At 41.4% G+C, this 16,647-nt stretch overlaps 1 protein-coding gene across 5 annotated transcripts in view; it reads left to right on the plus strand.

The window, feature by feature from the left end:
* Positions 1 to 337: 337 nt before the first annotated feature.
* poc5 (POC5 centriolar protein homolog (Chlamydomonas)) overlaps positions 338 to 16,647 on the plus strand; it is a 77,577-nt gene continuing 61,267 nt past the window's right edge. For 2 of the 5 annotated variants that reach the window (XM_043707350.1, XM_043707338.1), the window contains exons 1-3: positions 339 to 452; positions 4,747 to 4,830; positions 14,427 to 14,577. In XM_043707350.1, the coding sequence (XP_043563285.1) occupies positions 447 to 452; positions 4,747 to 4,830; positions 14,427 to 14,577 (241 nt within the window). In that variant the 5' untranslated portion in view covers positions 339 to 446. Of the gene's footprint in view, positions 478 to 4,746; positions 4,831 to 14,426; positions 14,578 to 16,647 lie in introns of all 5 variants that reach the window. The other 3 variants (XM_043707356.1, XM_043707369.1, XM_043707362.1) reach the window with 3 other exon arrangements.

A 16,647-nucleotide genomic window follows, 5' to 3' on the forward strand; every position in this document is an offset into this window, starting at 1 on the left:
TACATCACACTGTAAATTTTTGTTATAAATTCTGTGTGTTAGGATTGAGCCCTCCACGACCGCCTGGTGAAGGAACGTCGCTTTGAAAGCTAGTGTGCTTCCAATTACACCCGTTGGACTATAACCTGGTGATTTTTAACTTTGTACGCCCCAGTCCAACACCGGCATCTCCGAATCATCCCCTAACAAAACAACTTCTGACCAGTCGCCAGTGCACATGCACAGCGAGGGAGAGACGCTTAGCCAATCGGGGAGGAGCTTCCCGCGTCCCTGCGCCATAGCAACCACGCGGGACCAGGAGCTCCATCCAATCGGCGCACACAGCAGTCCAGCGTAGGGGTTGCGCGCCAGGCCAATCGTGATGGGCCTTGCTGGCCGGATTCTCCAATAGTTTGGGCCGTTATTAGCGTGCGGCCCCGTTTGAAACGGTTCAGGAGGGAGCGCGGATGAAGGTAGGAGCGGCGGACGGTGTCGATGGTAAGGGTGCTCGGTAATTCAGTCACGGTGAAACCGGGGCGGGTTAAAACCTCAGTCTCAGCTGAAGCTCGCGGTTCCGTTAACAATAAGGCGGCGGCTGCGGGTTGAGTCCATTCCGAGGGTCAGGCCCAGTGTTCAAACCGCCTGCTCCTTACCGACTCTGCAGCTGAGTCTCACCAAACAGGTTACAGATTGATTGCTTATAGTGTGGAAACAGGCCCTTCGGCCCAACAAGTCCAGAGCAACCCACCTTGACCCATACCCCTACATTTACCCCTTCACCTAACACTATGGGCAATTGAGCATAGCCAATTCACCTAACCTGCACATCTTTGTGACTGTGGGAGGAAACCCACGCAGACACGGGGAGAATGTGCCAGCTCTCCACACACACAATTGAACCCGGGTTTCTGGCGCTGTAAGGCAGCAGAGCTAACCACTGTGCCGCCTAGTTGAAGATGTGAAAAACACTCACACCACATGTGAGTTCAGACTTCGTTGTGGCGCTGAAGATAGTTTTAAGAATTTGACCGAACAGAATTCAACCATTTGTGTATTCCTGGATTTTTTTGTTGACTTCATTTCGTGCTTAGGCACAGAGACCATTTTGGTAGTTCTGTTATTAACTTATCTACCAGAGGAAGTGGTGGATGCAGGTAGTTACAATATTTAAAAGATATTTGGATAGGTGTGTGAATAGGAAAGTTTTAGAGGGCCAAATGCAGGCAAGTTTAATTTGATTTATTGTAGTCATGTGTACCTTGTTACAGTGAAAACCTTTGTTTGTGAGCAGTACAGGCAGATTATAGTAAGCAAGGACGTAACCTGTGCAGGTTACGTTAGACTAGAGAGATAAGATCAACATCTCCTGAAGTTAGGAGACCATTCATCAGTCTAATAATGGAAAAGAAGAAGCTGTACTTGAACATGCTGGTTTATGTCTTCAAGTATCTTCTGCCTGACTGAAGAGGTTGTATGAGAGCATTATTAGGGTGAATGGAATCGTTGACGGCCTTTCAGCAGCAGCGGACAGTGTAAATGGAGTCTTGAGGGTGGACCAGTTAAATGGGACCAGCTTAGTTTGGGAAACTTAGTCAGCATGGTAGAGTTGGACTGAAGGATCTGTTTCTGTGTTGCATGACTCTATGGGTAACTGTCAAATTGAAAAAATGTAAGGGTTTCAGATTTTGCTAACATGCAAGATTATTTGTAACATGTTATTTGCTGCATTGAAGGAAAATGCAATGTCACTTCTGATTTGTCACCAGAGTTGGTGAAGGTGGACGGATGGTTAGAAAAGGTGTGGGTTGAGGAGATGGAATAGAGGTTAGGTTGAACAGCTTCCAGTGTGCAGTTTATCTGCAACACTTTTTTTGCATAATGTTGCTAAGGCTTAGTTTGGGAATTTGACTTAGGTTGTGTTTTGCAATCCTTTCTTCTACATTGAGTATTTAGTCGAGTGTAGCCAACTATGGGTCTTTGGGTTGGGATGTTAGACTGAGGAGCATGCTTAAGTGAATATAAAAGAATCCATACCAATATTTGATTAACATGGCAATCGGAGTAAGATTGCTTCGGAGTCTTCACACGAGAAATTATTAATTATCAGATCTTGTTGTCATTGATTTTTCTGGAACCTTTGTTGGGAAAAATGTCTGTTTTTCCCCAAGTGCAGTTTAATTCATCGGCTGTGAAGTGATTTGGAATATTTTGCGATAAGATGCTAAGTAAAAGCAAATTTGAACTTTCAATTATCTAGAGTCATGTTCAATATTGCAGTGCCCCCAGAGAAGTGTAAAATGTGCAGGGAAAAGAAAAAGGGAAAAGTGCATAAGAAAGCCCTAGTACGTAGAATATTGGAATACCCCAAAGGTTTTCTTTTTAATATGGAATTTAACCTGGAAAAGGGACAAAATCCACTTGGGGAGAGCTAACAAGGCAAGGGATTGTGCTCTGAATAGTAGGACCCTGAAAAATACTGCACATCAGAAGGACTTTGATCTGTATATCAATAATCCAAGGTTGCCTGACAGGTAGATAACCTGTGCACTCCCTTGTAGCGATGGTACCTTTCTAGTGAACTGTGATCCATTCCTTTCAAGACCAGCATCACCTTTTGAAGTGTATTGCATTTAATGTAGTACTCAAAATGGGGTCCAGTAGAAGCTCTGTACAGTTGTAATAAATTTTAGTTCATTTTATTATAGCTGTCTTGATATAAAAGGCTGTTAACTTTAACTTTTAACCTTTCTTCGGTGATTTCTAGATTTGGACCTCCAAATCCCGCTGGTTATCCATTTATCTTGGCTGTTTGCTTTTATAAGATAGTAGCATATTAGTGGTTGACCTAACAACAGTTCCTTACATTGATCTTCATCTAATGCAGTTATACCTATTGACTTAATCTATAGGTGTCCTGTTATAAATTTCCTTTTCATATGTGGACACAGGAACAGACTTGTATTGAGGATGTAAGTTTTAAGTGAGCATGGAAGCCATGGAATATGTGTATGTTAAGTTGTGTGACATTGGCTATTAACATTTTAATGTATGATAATTTGACTGAACGAAAGTAAAATACTGGGATAATGGAAATCTGAAATAACAGAAACTGCTGGGCAAACTCGGGTCTGGCAGCATCTGGAGAGTGAAACAGTTATTGTTTCTAGACCGATATGACTGTTAACTGGGGAAGAATAATATTGGACTTGAAACATTAATTTTGTTCTACTGTGTACAGTTTGGTCACTGGATGTTTAAAAATGATACACTGGCATACGATAATCAAAGTTGGTTTCTAGGATTAGGTGGTTTACTTTATCAAGACTGGGATAGATATTGATAAGATATTTGAATTAGGGAACAATTATAGGATAAGGGGGGCACTCATTTAAAACTGAGGTGTGAATTAAATTCTTTTCACAAAGGGCAATAATGTTTGAGCTTTTCTTTGCAGAGAATTGTGGGTGCTAGATCACTGGAAGTATTTAAGGAGAAGGTGGGTTTTAAAATATAGAGGATTGACAGCTATGCTGAGCTGGCACAAAAAAGGAGTCGATGCCTGGGCAGATCAATCATGGTCTTGTTGAATGGTGGGGCGGGTTTGAGAGGCCAAATGGACTCCTAAATCTTGTGTAAGTTCACTTTTTTTTTCTTCTGAAGAAAATAATCTGCGATTGTTGCCTTGTCTGGCCATCATGTTACTCCAGGTCCTACAGTGATGTGGTTGATTCTTAAGAACCCTTTTCTAGCAAGCTAATCTGTTGTAGGGCGATTATGGAATGGGCAATAAATGCCAATGATACTCCTATTCCATGATATAATCACATTAAAAACCTTTTCTAATGTCTCCTTGTTTAGCTCTCATTTTGTTTATTTTGTCTGCTTGCCTTCCTGTACCTTAGGATGTTTCACTGTTTGAATGCTGCTAAACAGATGTATCTTGATTGGCTTTCATGGAAAAAGATTAACATTACGAATTTAATTTTTTTCATATTGAAACCTGCCTGAATTCTGGTGTAACACCTATATATTTTCAGAACTGGAAGAAATATATGCTGCTTCATGCTCTGTTCATTTCAGCAGCTCTCAATTAGGTTCCTTTTAATACAGAGTTGAAAATCTCAACTAATTTAGTATGCAGTGGATTGACAAGATTTTGGTGGGGCTTTTTAAAATTGAACTTTTTTTTTAAATGCAGCTGAAGTGAGATTCTGTTAACAGAATGTTCTACTGAAAAAATTCAAGTTGCATTAATTTATTCAGTTAGAATAAAATTGGAAGTAACCAGACTCGTACCATTTTGAGCTAGTAATTTCTCCTCATATGAAAATTGATATAATTAAGAAAATTTGTAACTTGATTAAACATTGATAAATTAGACTTTAATGAGCTGGACATGACCCTATTAATTCCTTGAAATATTTACTTATTAAAGTTATTTTTAAAAACTTGTATTTTTGGAGCAAATATTCTTAAAAGGTTTGGATTCACATTTCATACATCCTTTTGAGTGGTAATGCATGTGGACCAACAGAATTGTCTACAGTGAACCACCTGTGTCTATGTTTGCAAGAAGCATATTAACATCATATCTATTCGGGGGGGTGGCTCAGGTTATATTGAGGTCAGCAAAATTAATACTTTGTAGGTCAGAGGAAGACTGAATAGTAAACAGATGTCATTTAAAATTTTATTAATTTGTTGTTTCTCTTCTGGGCTGAGGTCAATAATCAAAAAAAGAAAAATTGATTGCTTTCTCTTGTGCAGATGTCCTCTGATGAAGAGAGGATTTCCAGCCCTGTACTGCCTAAAGATTCAGATCGAGGTAGTTCAGTTTCTTCTGATCTACAGGTAGGGAGGAGGAATTTCATTTTTGAGTACTTAAGTTAAACATAATTAAACATTTTGAATATTTAAAGAATAGTTGTTTGGTAAATCTGCCCCAAATTGGAGGAAAAAAAACAAACAAAATAATGTGAACTAAATAATTCTTAAATTCTTGTTGGTGTTTTAGGGCACTTCTGCATATCTCTGAGCATGCATGATTATGGCTGGATTTTGTGTATTGCTGGGGTTTGGGGGAAACATTTTTGTCTCAGCACTGTTATTGGTTCATAGGATGTGCATGTCACTGGCTAGGCTAGCTTTAATTACTCAAGGATCAGTTAAGAGTCAACCACATGGTAGTGATTATTGAGTCACATGTAGGTAGACCAGGTAAACACAGCAGATTCCCTTCTCTAAAGCATATTGGTGAATCAGATGTTTGTTTACGACAATACACACTGACCATGTCGTCCCCATTAGGTTAGCTTTTGATTCCAAATTCTGTTATCTGTGTCCTTGCACTCCATGTTTTATTTACCCATCATCCCTGCCACTTTTGACTTCTATTAAAATCACTCGTCTTGCTATAATGTGAAACAGCTAGCTTTACCTGTTGCTCAAACTTTAGAGATCCTTGACCTAAGGTAGATTGGGCACTTTCAAAATCAAAAACACATTCTACCTATTGTGCAGATCAGGAATGTAACACAAATTTTGATGGCATTGATCTGGGTGTAGTCTGTAGATCCCAAAGTCTGACCGATTTGTGTTAAATAACTTAGCGTTTCTGCTGTTTATAATTATGTCTAAACTCTGATAATAGATGTTCTGGATAACACTTACTAAATAATACAAGTGCGGTTAGAGACAAAAGATCTGCAGATGCTAGAATTCAAAATAGGCCCAAAACATCAGACTTCTCCACTCTTGATGCTACCTGGCTTGCTGTGCTCTTCCAGCCTCCTGCTTGTCTACTAAATAACACAAGTGAGCAATGGGTTATGCTGGCAGCCAATTTCGGATTGTCAGTCAGGCTCAGTGTGGAAAGGAGATGCACATTCACTGTACCTGTTTCAACTCAACAGAATATGTGGCTGCCAGTCTTTAGATGTTTTTTTTCCAAAACAATGCATTGACCAATCCAAGTGATCCAAGTTTAAAATTTAAACAAAGCTTGGCAGTTACCAGTCATACTTTGTTAACACTACATTCTCCACACCAATGCCTCTGCCAACCAATCAGCACTCTCTTAAGACATTAATACTGTTTGATTTTGACAGTTAATATGGTGAGAATGTCTCCATTCATAGGAGAATTAGGAAAAAAAAAATGGGTCCTCATTTAAGCAGGTGAATCTTTTTAGTGGATACTTCATACAGTGTATTTGCTGTTGGTAAACCCACAATGCTGCTGAGCTTGGACATGCTTGATGCCATGTGTAGAATGGCAAAATTGTGAAACAGTTTTTTCCAATCACGGGTCAAATGATGCCTTGATGTCAAGAGTAGTCACTCTCATGCCACCTCTGCCAGAATTTTGTCAGGGGCAAGTCCTTGCAGTATCCAATGGCTTCAATCATGTCTCCATATCATATGCAATTCATAAAATCTCTACAGTGTGGAAACAGGCCCTTCGGCCCAACAAGTTCGCAATGACTCTCCGAAGAGTAATCAACCCAGACCCATTCCTCTACCTTATATTTACCCCTGACAAATGCATCCAACCTATACATCCCTGAACACTATATGCAATTTCCCACAGCCAATTCACCTACCACATCTTTGGATTGTGAGAGGAAATCAGAGCACCCGGAGGAAACACTGGAAGAATGTGCAAACTCCACACAGTTGCCCAAAGCTGGAATTGAACCCGGGTTCCTGGTACTGTGAGGCAGTAGTGCTGACCACTAAGCCACTCTGCAGCCCCACAATAAATCAAATTCTCTGGATACTGGCAGGTGCGTCTTACTGGGGTCGAGTGCAGGATTCCCACATCATTGAGGATGGGGTCACTTGCAGAGATGTTGTTTCATTGTCCATCACCATTCATGATAAGATGTGGCAGAGCATGAATTTAATCTGTTGGTTTTGGAATCACTTAGGTCCGTCTATCATTTGCTAGTTATGCTGTTCGGAATTCCAGTAATACTGTAACACTTCTGATTTCCAGTTAGCTCAGTGTTCCTTATGGATGGGTTTAAGACAATTTGTTCCTCTTGGCAACCTCCCTTCCTTTCATTAACCCCCCGGACACCACTTTATTTGTTTTTAAGCCAACTCCACTCTGTCCCCTCTATCCAAACTTGCTGCCATTAGAATGTTTCTTGGCAACCACTTCCCCCTTTGCAGCCCTGTGATTGGCAAAATTTTGAAAGGAATTTTTTCATTCTACATCTGGTGTTTGCCCATTCCACATTTCTCTGGTATACCCTTGACCAATCTCCTGGATCATTCTGGTTTTTGAGGGCTGAATTTGCTGACAGTCCCCATTTATTTTGAGTGCTGCTTGCAATGATGCATCTACAAACGTTAATTGCCTCCACCACTAACACATAATTGCCACCTATAAGATACACTGCAAAAATTCACCAAGACTCTTTGGAATGCACTGTACTAACCCCTGACCACTACTATCTAGAAGGGCAAGGGCAGCATGTACATAGAAGCATAGCCATCTGCAAGTTCCCTTCCAAGCCAATCATTATCCTGATTTGGAAAGTTCCTTCAATGTCACTGAGACAAAATCCTGCAACTCCCTCCCTCATAGCATTATGGGTGTTCTTACAGCAAAGCAACTACAGTGGTTCAAGAAGGCAACTCATCACCACCATCTTCGAGGGAATTTATAATGGGCAATAAAGATTGGTCTAGTGTGTGATGCTTGAATCTCATGAATTTTTTTTTAGTTTAAAAAGTCAAATGGAGGAGATCCAAGATGGTGGTGATCCAACAGGTCTGCCCTGATGCGCACTGCACCATAACCCAGGCAAGGTGGTGCTTTTACCCTCCCCTTATTAGTTATTTTGGTAAAAATCAGCAATTTTAGGTTCCTGGAATCTTTGTGCATTAGTTTTGGGGATCAGTGAAGCTGGCTATGGGCAAAGGGCCATGTGGATCGCGACAAGGAAGGCATTCCCCTGAGCAGTGGGCACACCTGCGGCTGCGGCATTGATCTCCATGGATATTTCTTTGGACGTAGCTGCACGGCAGAGCCTAGTCTCAGACTTCGTGAAATTCTGCGAACATTGATTCAGCAATGGAGACCCGAAACGGCTGGAAACTATCTCGACCATGCTTCAAAAGCACGAGCAGGAAATCTGGTGTCTTGGGCAGCGCATCGAAGAGGTGGAGCAGCAGGCCATTGCTTCAGAGACTGTGGCAGAATCCTCGGCGGGTCAGGTTCAAGCCCTGGAAAGGTAGGTACGAGATTGACGAAGAACATCTACCTTATTGGGCTGCTGAATGGGAAGAAAGCCAGCTAGTCTGCTATCTGGAGCAATGGCTCCCGCAGTTCTTGAAGCTGAAAGCTGAGGGAGGCTGGGTGCAAGTCGAGCAGGCCCACCAGGTCGCAGTGTGCTGGCCTGGATCAGACCCACACTCCTGCCTGGTCCTAGTGTGACTCTAGCACTATAGAGATGAGCAAATGGTTTTGGAAGGATCCACAGGCCCTCATCTTCAAGGCTGAAAATGTGTTGCTGGAAAAGCGCAGCAGGTCAGGCAGCATCCAGGGAACTGGATGCTGCCTGACCTGCGCTTTTCCAGCAACACATTTTCAGCTCTGATCTCCAGCATCTGCAGTCCTCACTTTCTCCTCCTGATCTTCAAGGGACATTTTTGGACTTCTGTGGCTGTGATCCACAAGAGGAAGACCTTTGAAGTAAAGAGGCTGAGCAACTTGAATATTCAGGAGATTAAGGTACCCTGCAGTGTTACATTTCAGCCACCGAGGGTCCGTCTATAATTTGGATTCAGCAGAAAAGACAAAGGACTTCCTGAACACTTTTAAAATAGACTGGCCGGTTCAAGTAATATGGATAGTAGTATTTCCTTTGATTTCTCTGTTTCCCTGGATTGCTCATATGGGGTCCTTTTTTTTTCTTTTTTCTCTTCTCCCCTCCCCTTGTCTATATTGCCCTTTTTTTCTTTCTCTTAGTTTGCGATTAATTCTAAAAGCAGAGGAATAGTTAGACCATTTCAGCTGTTAGACCAAATTAAGGACAAATATGGGCAGTTTGTAATCCTCAACACTTTAATACCTGGGGAGGAGTATGGGGTTTTGAATGTTTATTGCCCTTGGCACACCCCCTCAAATATTTAACCGATGCACTTTCCAGGTTGATGGCCCTTGGAGTACACCACTGATTATAGGGGGGGGGGGCTTCAAACGTCTTATGGACCACAAGGTAGACAGGATGCCAAGAGGTCTTGCAGGCAACTCCCTGCAATCCCCACAACTGGTGGACCTTAGTGGGGAGTTAGGGCTGGTGGATGTGTGGAGATTCCTTCACCCTGAGGGTCGGGACTTTACCTTCTCTAAACACAAATGCCACTCTAGGATTGACATGTTTTTTGCTCCACTGGTCTTTTTGGATTTGGTGCTGCCCTGTAGAATTGGGGCATTGTATCTGGAGGTTAAAGTCAGAAGCAATAGGACAGGGTCACATCATTGGCGCGTGGATCCTTTTCTCCTGAAGGACAGTAAATGTTATATTTTGTTTTCACGGGAATTTAAAATTTTTGGGGATATTAGTTCAGGTACAAACAGTAATCTCTCTGTGCTATGGGAGAGTGTCAAGGCCTGTGCAAGGGGTTTTATTATTTCTTACTTGGCAGCCCGGAAGCGGCAGAGGGGAGAGCAATGGCGTCTGCTTGAAGTCCAGTTGGAGGCAGCGAGATGGCATACTTTGATAGGCCATCTGACCAGGTTGTAGCAGATTACAGCCCTCAGGGCATCTGTACTCTGTGCTCACCCAGACTGCAAAGAGGGAGATATCTTTTGCAAAACAGAAGTTATTCGAGTCTGGTGATAAGCTGGGTAGATACGGCATATCTGGCCAAAAGAAGAGTGCCTCCCCCCCCCCCCCAAATCTATCACATTAGTCAGAAAGTGTGCTGTTATTCTTTCTTGCGATTCCAAAAAGATTAATGTGGCATTTAGCAAATTCTGTTGAGTTGTACCGGTTGGAGGGCTTTGAGGACAGGTTGGCGAAAATTGAGTTCCCAGGTGTAACTTTGGGGGAGGTGTCCCTTTTGAATCCAAGAGATACAGGAGGCAGTGAGGCAGCTCCAAAGTGGTGATGTGCCTGGCCTGGATGGATTTTGGAGCGAGTTTTTAGATTAGATTACTTAGTGTGGAAGCAGGCCCTTCTGCCCAACAAGTCTACACCGACCCGCCGAAGCGAAACACACCCAGACCCATTCCCCTACATTTACCCCTTCACCTAACACTACAGGCAATTTGGCATGTCCAATTCACCTAACCTGCACATTTTTGGATTGTGGGAGGAAACCGGAGCACCCGGAGGAAACCCACGCAGACAAAGGGAGAATGTGCAAACTCCACACAGTCGCCTGAGGCAGGAATTGAACCCGGGTCTCTGGCGCTGTGAGGCAGCAGTGCTAACCATGTTGGCCAGGATAAAGTTGGACACGTATAATTATTTGTACAGTCCGGACTGCCTCTCAGCCTCTCTGAGACAAGCTAATATCTCCCTCATTCTCGAGTGGGAAGGCCGCAGAGGACCTTGCTTTGTACAGGCCCATATCGCTGTTCAATGTGAATTTTAAAATTTTGGCAAATGCTGGTACTGAGGTTGGAGAAGGTCTTACCCTCTGTTGTAAAGGAAGACTAGACAGGTTTTATTAAAGGTGGCAGCTTCTCTAACAACATATTAGAGTGCTGATCATGGTCCAGATATGCCAGTAGAAGTCGATTCTGGGCTTTGTAGTCTCCCTAGATGCAGTGTGTGTTTGACTGGCCATACCTTATGTCCTGGAACGTTTTGGTCTTCACCAGGTGGGTGGCAGTATTATATAACAGCCTAAGGCAGCGATTCTCTATAATAGCATAAGGTCTGACAATTTTCGTATTGGTAGATGTAGCCGACAAGGGTGCCCCCTTTCATTGCTACGTCGTTTAAATCAGTGATTGAGCTGTTGGCAGAGGCTATCCGGAGAGACCCCAATATAATTACTGCAGAGGTGGAATTAAGGGAGCATAAAAATCACTCCTTATGCAGATAACATTCTTCTTTTGCTATCTAATCTGACTATACCTGTGTCCCATTTAATACAAAAGATTAACTTTATTTGGCTCTTTCTCTGGGTATAAAATCACTTTTAAGAAATCTGAGGCCATGCCTGTGTGTGTGTGTGGGGGGTGGGGGGGCGGGTTTGTTGGAGTACCCAATCTTGAGGGTGGAATCTGATTCCCTTTCAGGTCACAGGGAGGTTTCCTGTGCTTGGGTGTTTTTATTACTCTGGCCTTTGATCAACTATATAAAGTTAATTTTGTGCAGTTGCTGGAGTAGATAAGACAGGGCCTTTAGTGTTGGGAGGCTCTACCAATATCTTGGTTGGGTAGAATAGCTCTGGTCAAAATGAATGTTCTTCCTCGTTTCTTATATCTCATGCAAATGCAACCTCGGGAGGCGTTACTGAGGCTTAACAGCTGGTTCGGTTCTTTCATCTGGCATCGCAGATGACCTTTTAGTAAGCTTGCTAAATTGCAGCTTCCAGAGGGGATGGGGGTGGTGGACTTCCCAAATTTCAAGAAATATCAATTAAGTTCCCTATTATTCTATGTGAATAATTGGGTTTGCCAGGACCCGAGGTTAATTTGGCTGGACATTGAGGCCTCCCAGGCAAAATGCCCCTTTATTAATTTCCTTATGGACAAGGTGAGGACTGTCATGGAGCATTGTAGAAATCCGATTGTCCTTAACACGGTTAAAGCATGGAGAATGATGTGACAAAACGAGGGCAATTGTTGTGGTTCTGTTCGCCGAACTGGGAATTTGTGTTGCAGACGTTTCGTTCCCTGTCTAGGTGACATCCTCAGTGCTTGGGAGCCTCCTGTGAAGCGCTTCTGTGATCTTTCCTCCGGCATTTGTAGTGGTTTGAATCTGTAGCTTCCGGTTGTCTGTTCCAGCTGTCCGTTGCAGTGGCCGGTATATTGGGTCCAGATCAATGTGCTTATTGATTGAATCTGTGGATGAGTGCCATGCCTCTAGGAATTCCCTGGCTGTTCTGTTTGGCTTGTCCTATAATAAGGGCAATTTATATAAAACTTCCATTTTCCACTCCCATAGTAGGAATGCTAGGATTTCAACCAGGATTGTTGGATTCTAGCTTTAGGTTCTGGCAGTCTAGAGGAGTTTCCTGTTTGGGAGACTTATTTGAGGGGGAGGTCATGATGTCTTTCGATCAACTGAGCCAGAAATATGAATTATCTAGTGCGTACGTCTTTTGTTTTCAGATGAGGAGCTTTATGCAGAAAAAGACTACATTACTGGTTAATCCCTATAAGTCTGTTGTGGAGAGGAGATTACGTCGGTCCACAGTTACACTGTCAATTAGTAGCTTCCACCATTTTACTAGGAGGTAGTGCCTCAAAGGACAATGGCTGTGCGGGATCTGGATTCTGGAATTGGGGGTGGAGATCTCGTCAGGCATAGGAAGATATCTGGAAGAAAATGAGGAAGTTTTCAAATTGTAATAGGATGCAGGCTATGCCACTGAAGGTTCTCCACAGCATCTATTTGGCTGTGGAGTGGCTTTCAAAATTTAAAAAAGGAATGTATCTAATGTGTCCCAAATGCAAAATAGATATTGGTACTCTTTCTCATTTACTTGTGGTTATGCCACAAGTTGCGTAGGTATTGGAGTGCTGTAGCAAGTGTTTTGGAAGGGATTTCGGGAACAGAGGTCAAGGTAGATCCGGCATCCCTCCTGTCGGGTCTGCCGAATTTGCCCTCTTTAGGTGTGCATGGGAAGAAACCGTTTCATATTCTTTTGTGTGAGGTAGAACATTCTGATGAAGTGGATATCGGAAAATCCCCAAGACCTTCGGGATGGCGTAGGTTAGTTATGGAACGTATCCCACTGGACTTCCATATAAGTATAACACACCAGAAAATGGCTTTTTTTAGAGGACATGGCAGCTCTTTTTGAACTATATGGACACAGACTTGTCGGCTATATTGATGAGGGCCTTTGTGAGCCCTAAGGGCTGTCTGGTGGGCCAAGGGCCCCTGAGAGGAAGAATCCCAAATAAATATGGGTATGCCAGCTGATGCTCCCGGTGATGGGGAGCTTTGGGGTTGCGCTGAGTGCTGTAATTTTACTTCAGTCTAATTTAATTTAGTTTATTTTGTTTAATTATCTATTGAATTGTAGTATGGGTAGATTCTTTTTCCCTAGTTTGTTTGTGAAGTAGAGTAATAGTTTGGTGGTTATACAATAAGATTATTATACTATTTTATAATAATTTTAGAATTTTATAAAAAAAAATTCTAAATCTTTTTCAATTTGAAAAGAAAAGTCAAATGGAAAAATTCTGAATTTGGTCAATTTTCTTTTGAAGAATCCTGTCGCTGATGCCTGATATTAGTGAGATCTGTCTTGTGAAATATGTAGATAACCTTTAACATTCTGCGTGTCTTGCCGTGGACACAATTTTCAATGAACTGAGTTGTGAAATCAACACAAAAACCCACAAAATTTCAGAAAACCACTTAGTGCAGCTGAAGTTACACTTGGCCAATGAATTAGTATCTTTGTGGGTTAAAGTAGGTGTCGAAACACTAATTTTAGATGAATGTACCATAAAGTCTGAATATATATGTAACTAATTAAACTTAAACTCTCATGCTTAACTTGATAAATGCTTATAACCAGTGTCCGAAAATGAACATTACAATGGAATGATTGTTTGTTTGTTTGTTTGGTGACTTCCTGATTCTTAATTCATGGAAGTGCAATACTAAGCATATTGCAGGATGTTTGGCTAGATGTTTTTCCCAACTAATTACTAGATACATCTTCCAACTTTGGCAAGACTGGCAAAATTGTAGAATAGAATACTGTTCAGACTTCTAGCAGATGGCCAACCTGCATTTGCTGAAGTTGCGAGATCCATCTCATGATAAAGAGAATATTATTGTAATGTGTTGACTTGTCTAATTTTGAAATATTCAGGCAATTATACCATCCGAGACCAAAAATGTTTTTGTAGCAGAATCCATGTAATGTCAAAATGTAATGTGTTTGTCTTTGAAATATTGAAAAGACTAATGTACTGAAATCAACCAATATAAAATTGACTTGGAATTTAAAATCATTAGAAAATGCTGGAAATCCTCTGGACTTTGATGCAAGTTATTTGACATTTTAGATCAATAACCAGTAACAAGGTCATTGACCTGAAGTGTTGCAACTCGTTTTTTTCTGCAGAGAAAAAGTCTGCGGAGTATTTCCAACATCTGGAATATTCTGCTTTTATCATTTTTTAAGAGTTATAGTTTCTGCTGTGAGTTTTTAATTTTCTCTTGAGTGCACTGATGTTGTTACTTTTAAAAAATAGAATTTTTATGATACTAAATATGTTTCTTTACCTGTAAGGATGAGTATGAAGAGCTCTTACGTTATGCAGTAGTAACTCCAAAGTGGGTTTCTGATTCCCCCAAACAATCACATCGTGAAGGAAGTCTTGCAAAAAGCAACAAAGGTTCCAATGCAGTGCAAAATAACCATTCTCTTCAGCATTTTGCAGGTAAAGCCTAAATTGTTTCAAATTAAATTCAGTGTGGTCCTGTAAATATGGTCCTAGTGCTTTGTAAAACAGTTTTAACTACAAGTTAAACTTCCTCCTAAGTTTTAGTCATCTCCTGTGTTTTTTTTAAAATTACTGTTAGGAACTAGCTGTTAACAATCGCTGATTTAATCTGATCAAAAAATGTACAGATTTGGCTAATTCAGCTTTCCCATAAAGTTCTATAGGTGTCAGTTCTGACTTGATGGTAACGTGATTATGAATCAGAAAGCTAAGTTTATGCACAATTTTTAAATATTTATTTTAGGCGGATGTAATGCTAAGAGATTGTGATCCTAATCGGGATACTGTTTTTCAGATAAATTACTTGGCTCCTGTTCAGATTGAGGATGGATAGAAAACATATTTGATTTTAATTCTCCTGACCACACTTTATTTTTTCTCTCTCTGCACTAACATTTATTGGCTTCAGACTCTGTTCATTTGTTACTGTTTGTAGGATCTTTCTTTATTCACTTTGATTACCCTGTCTGCCTACGTTACAGCTGTGATTCCATTTCAGCATTCATTAATTGACTGTCAAGCGAAATGGCATGGTGTTATGTCAATACATGTTCTTCAGTCTCACAGCCAAAATTTCTCATCAGTTGAATAAAGGGAGAGGATAACTTGTATAGCTATGCTTTAAAAAATAATCATTCTTGCATAATTACTTTAGAAAGCTTCTGGGGTTTAGTTTTGGGGGAACTACATCCTCTGCTCTGTTTGAATCAGTCTAGGATGCACATGCTGTCTCTTATCTTCACCTTGGAAGGTGAATAAGTTGCTGGAATGGAATAACCAATTCTAATAATGGCTGGTTCTTGGGCCATAATACTCACTGAGACTTGAATGCCACAGTAATCAAAGAGAAACTGAATGAAAGGAAAGCACTTAAGGGCTCAAATGAGCACAGCCTCTTGGAAAAGATGAAAGTAACTGGAATTCTTGTTCACTTATCCTTCCGCTTTGCTCTCTGATCTTGAAGAATGAGTCAAAATAACAAAAGTAGATCTGTAACTAATTGTAGAAGCATGTGAATGAAGTCTAGATTACTAGGGCAGATTTTGTTTTGTACCTGTTGGTAGTTGTACTACTTTGATGCTTGATGATGTGTGAGGCTGCTGAAGACGTGCAATGAAATGAGGAAGTTGGACTGCTTCCATATGGGCAATGGAATAAACTGCTGTAGCAGGATCTAATGAAATTTCTGTGTAGTACACTCCTCTGACTTAGTTAAAATGTCTCCATCAGTAACAAGAACAAAGATTTTATTATTTTTTTTCTGGTTCCAGGCTGTTCAGAGGTTCCTGTCTTCTATGTAGAAAAGTGGCGAGTCCTTCACATACACCCACTGATCCAGCTCCCTCAGAGCCAGTTATGTGAGCAGAACCTCTGTCACTCCTGTTTATTTTTTTTCTCTTGTCACTCCTGTTACACACGCACAACACACGTTGTATGTGTGCAGGTGTCAGACATATGAAAGAAACAACCAATGTGTGCACCTTTCTTATATTTCCACCACCAGGAAGAAAGGAGACACCTGAGTGGCTAGTGACAAGCAGAGCCCTTCTCAAAGGGCAATGCTGCATGATCAAACAGTGAAGGAGAGGGCAGGGATCAAATCTTTCCCTGAAAATCTCGAGTGTTGGTGGACACTGCTCCTTCTCCAGGGACACCTTGGAGAAGAAGCAAACATTGCCTGCCCCTCTTCTGCAGTTATCGGCCCTAACGCCCCCCTCCATGGCACGCTGTCTGGATAAGATTTCATTTTCACTCCACAGGTTTTAGGCAAGGGTAATTATTGATAAATTGACTTTAGCTCTTTTTTCAGTGATCTTTGCAGTTCTTTGAAAAAACCCATAAAGTGAGAATACTGAGGGTTCCAACTGAGGGATTATCACAGAAAAAGAACAAATTGCTGATTTAAAGCAAGAAGTAGAAAACTATCGAAACTGATCAGTAAAACTATAAATGTGGTAAAGAGAAGAGAAATTTTGACTAACTAGTGTGGCACACACATACCCAAAG

The sequence above is a fragment of the Chiloscyllium plagiosum genome, chromosome 2 (genome assembly GCF_004010195.1).
Source record: "Chiloscyllium plagiosum isolate BGI_BamShark_2017 chromosome 2, ASM401019v2, whole genome shotgun sequence".
NCBI lineage: Eukaryota > Metazoa > Chordata > Chondrichthyes > Orectolobiformes > Hemiscylliidae > Chiloscyllium > Chiloscyllium plagiosum.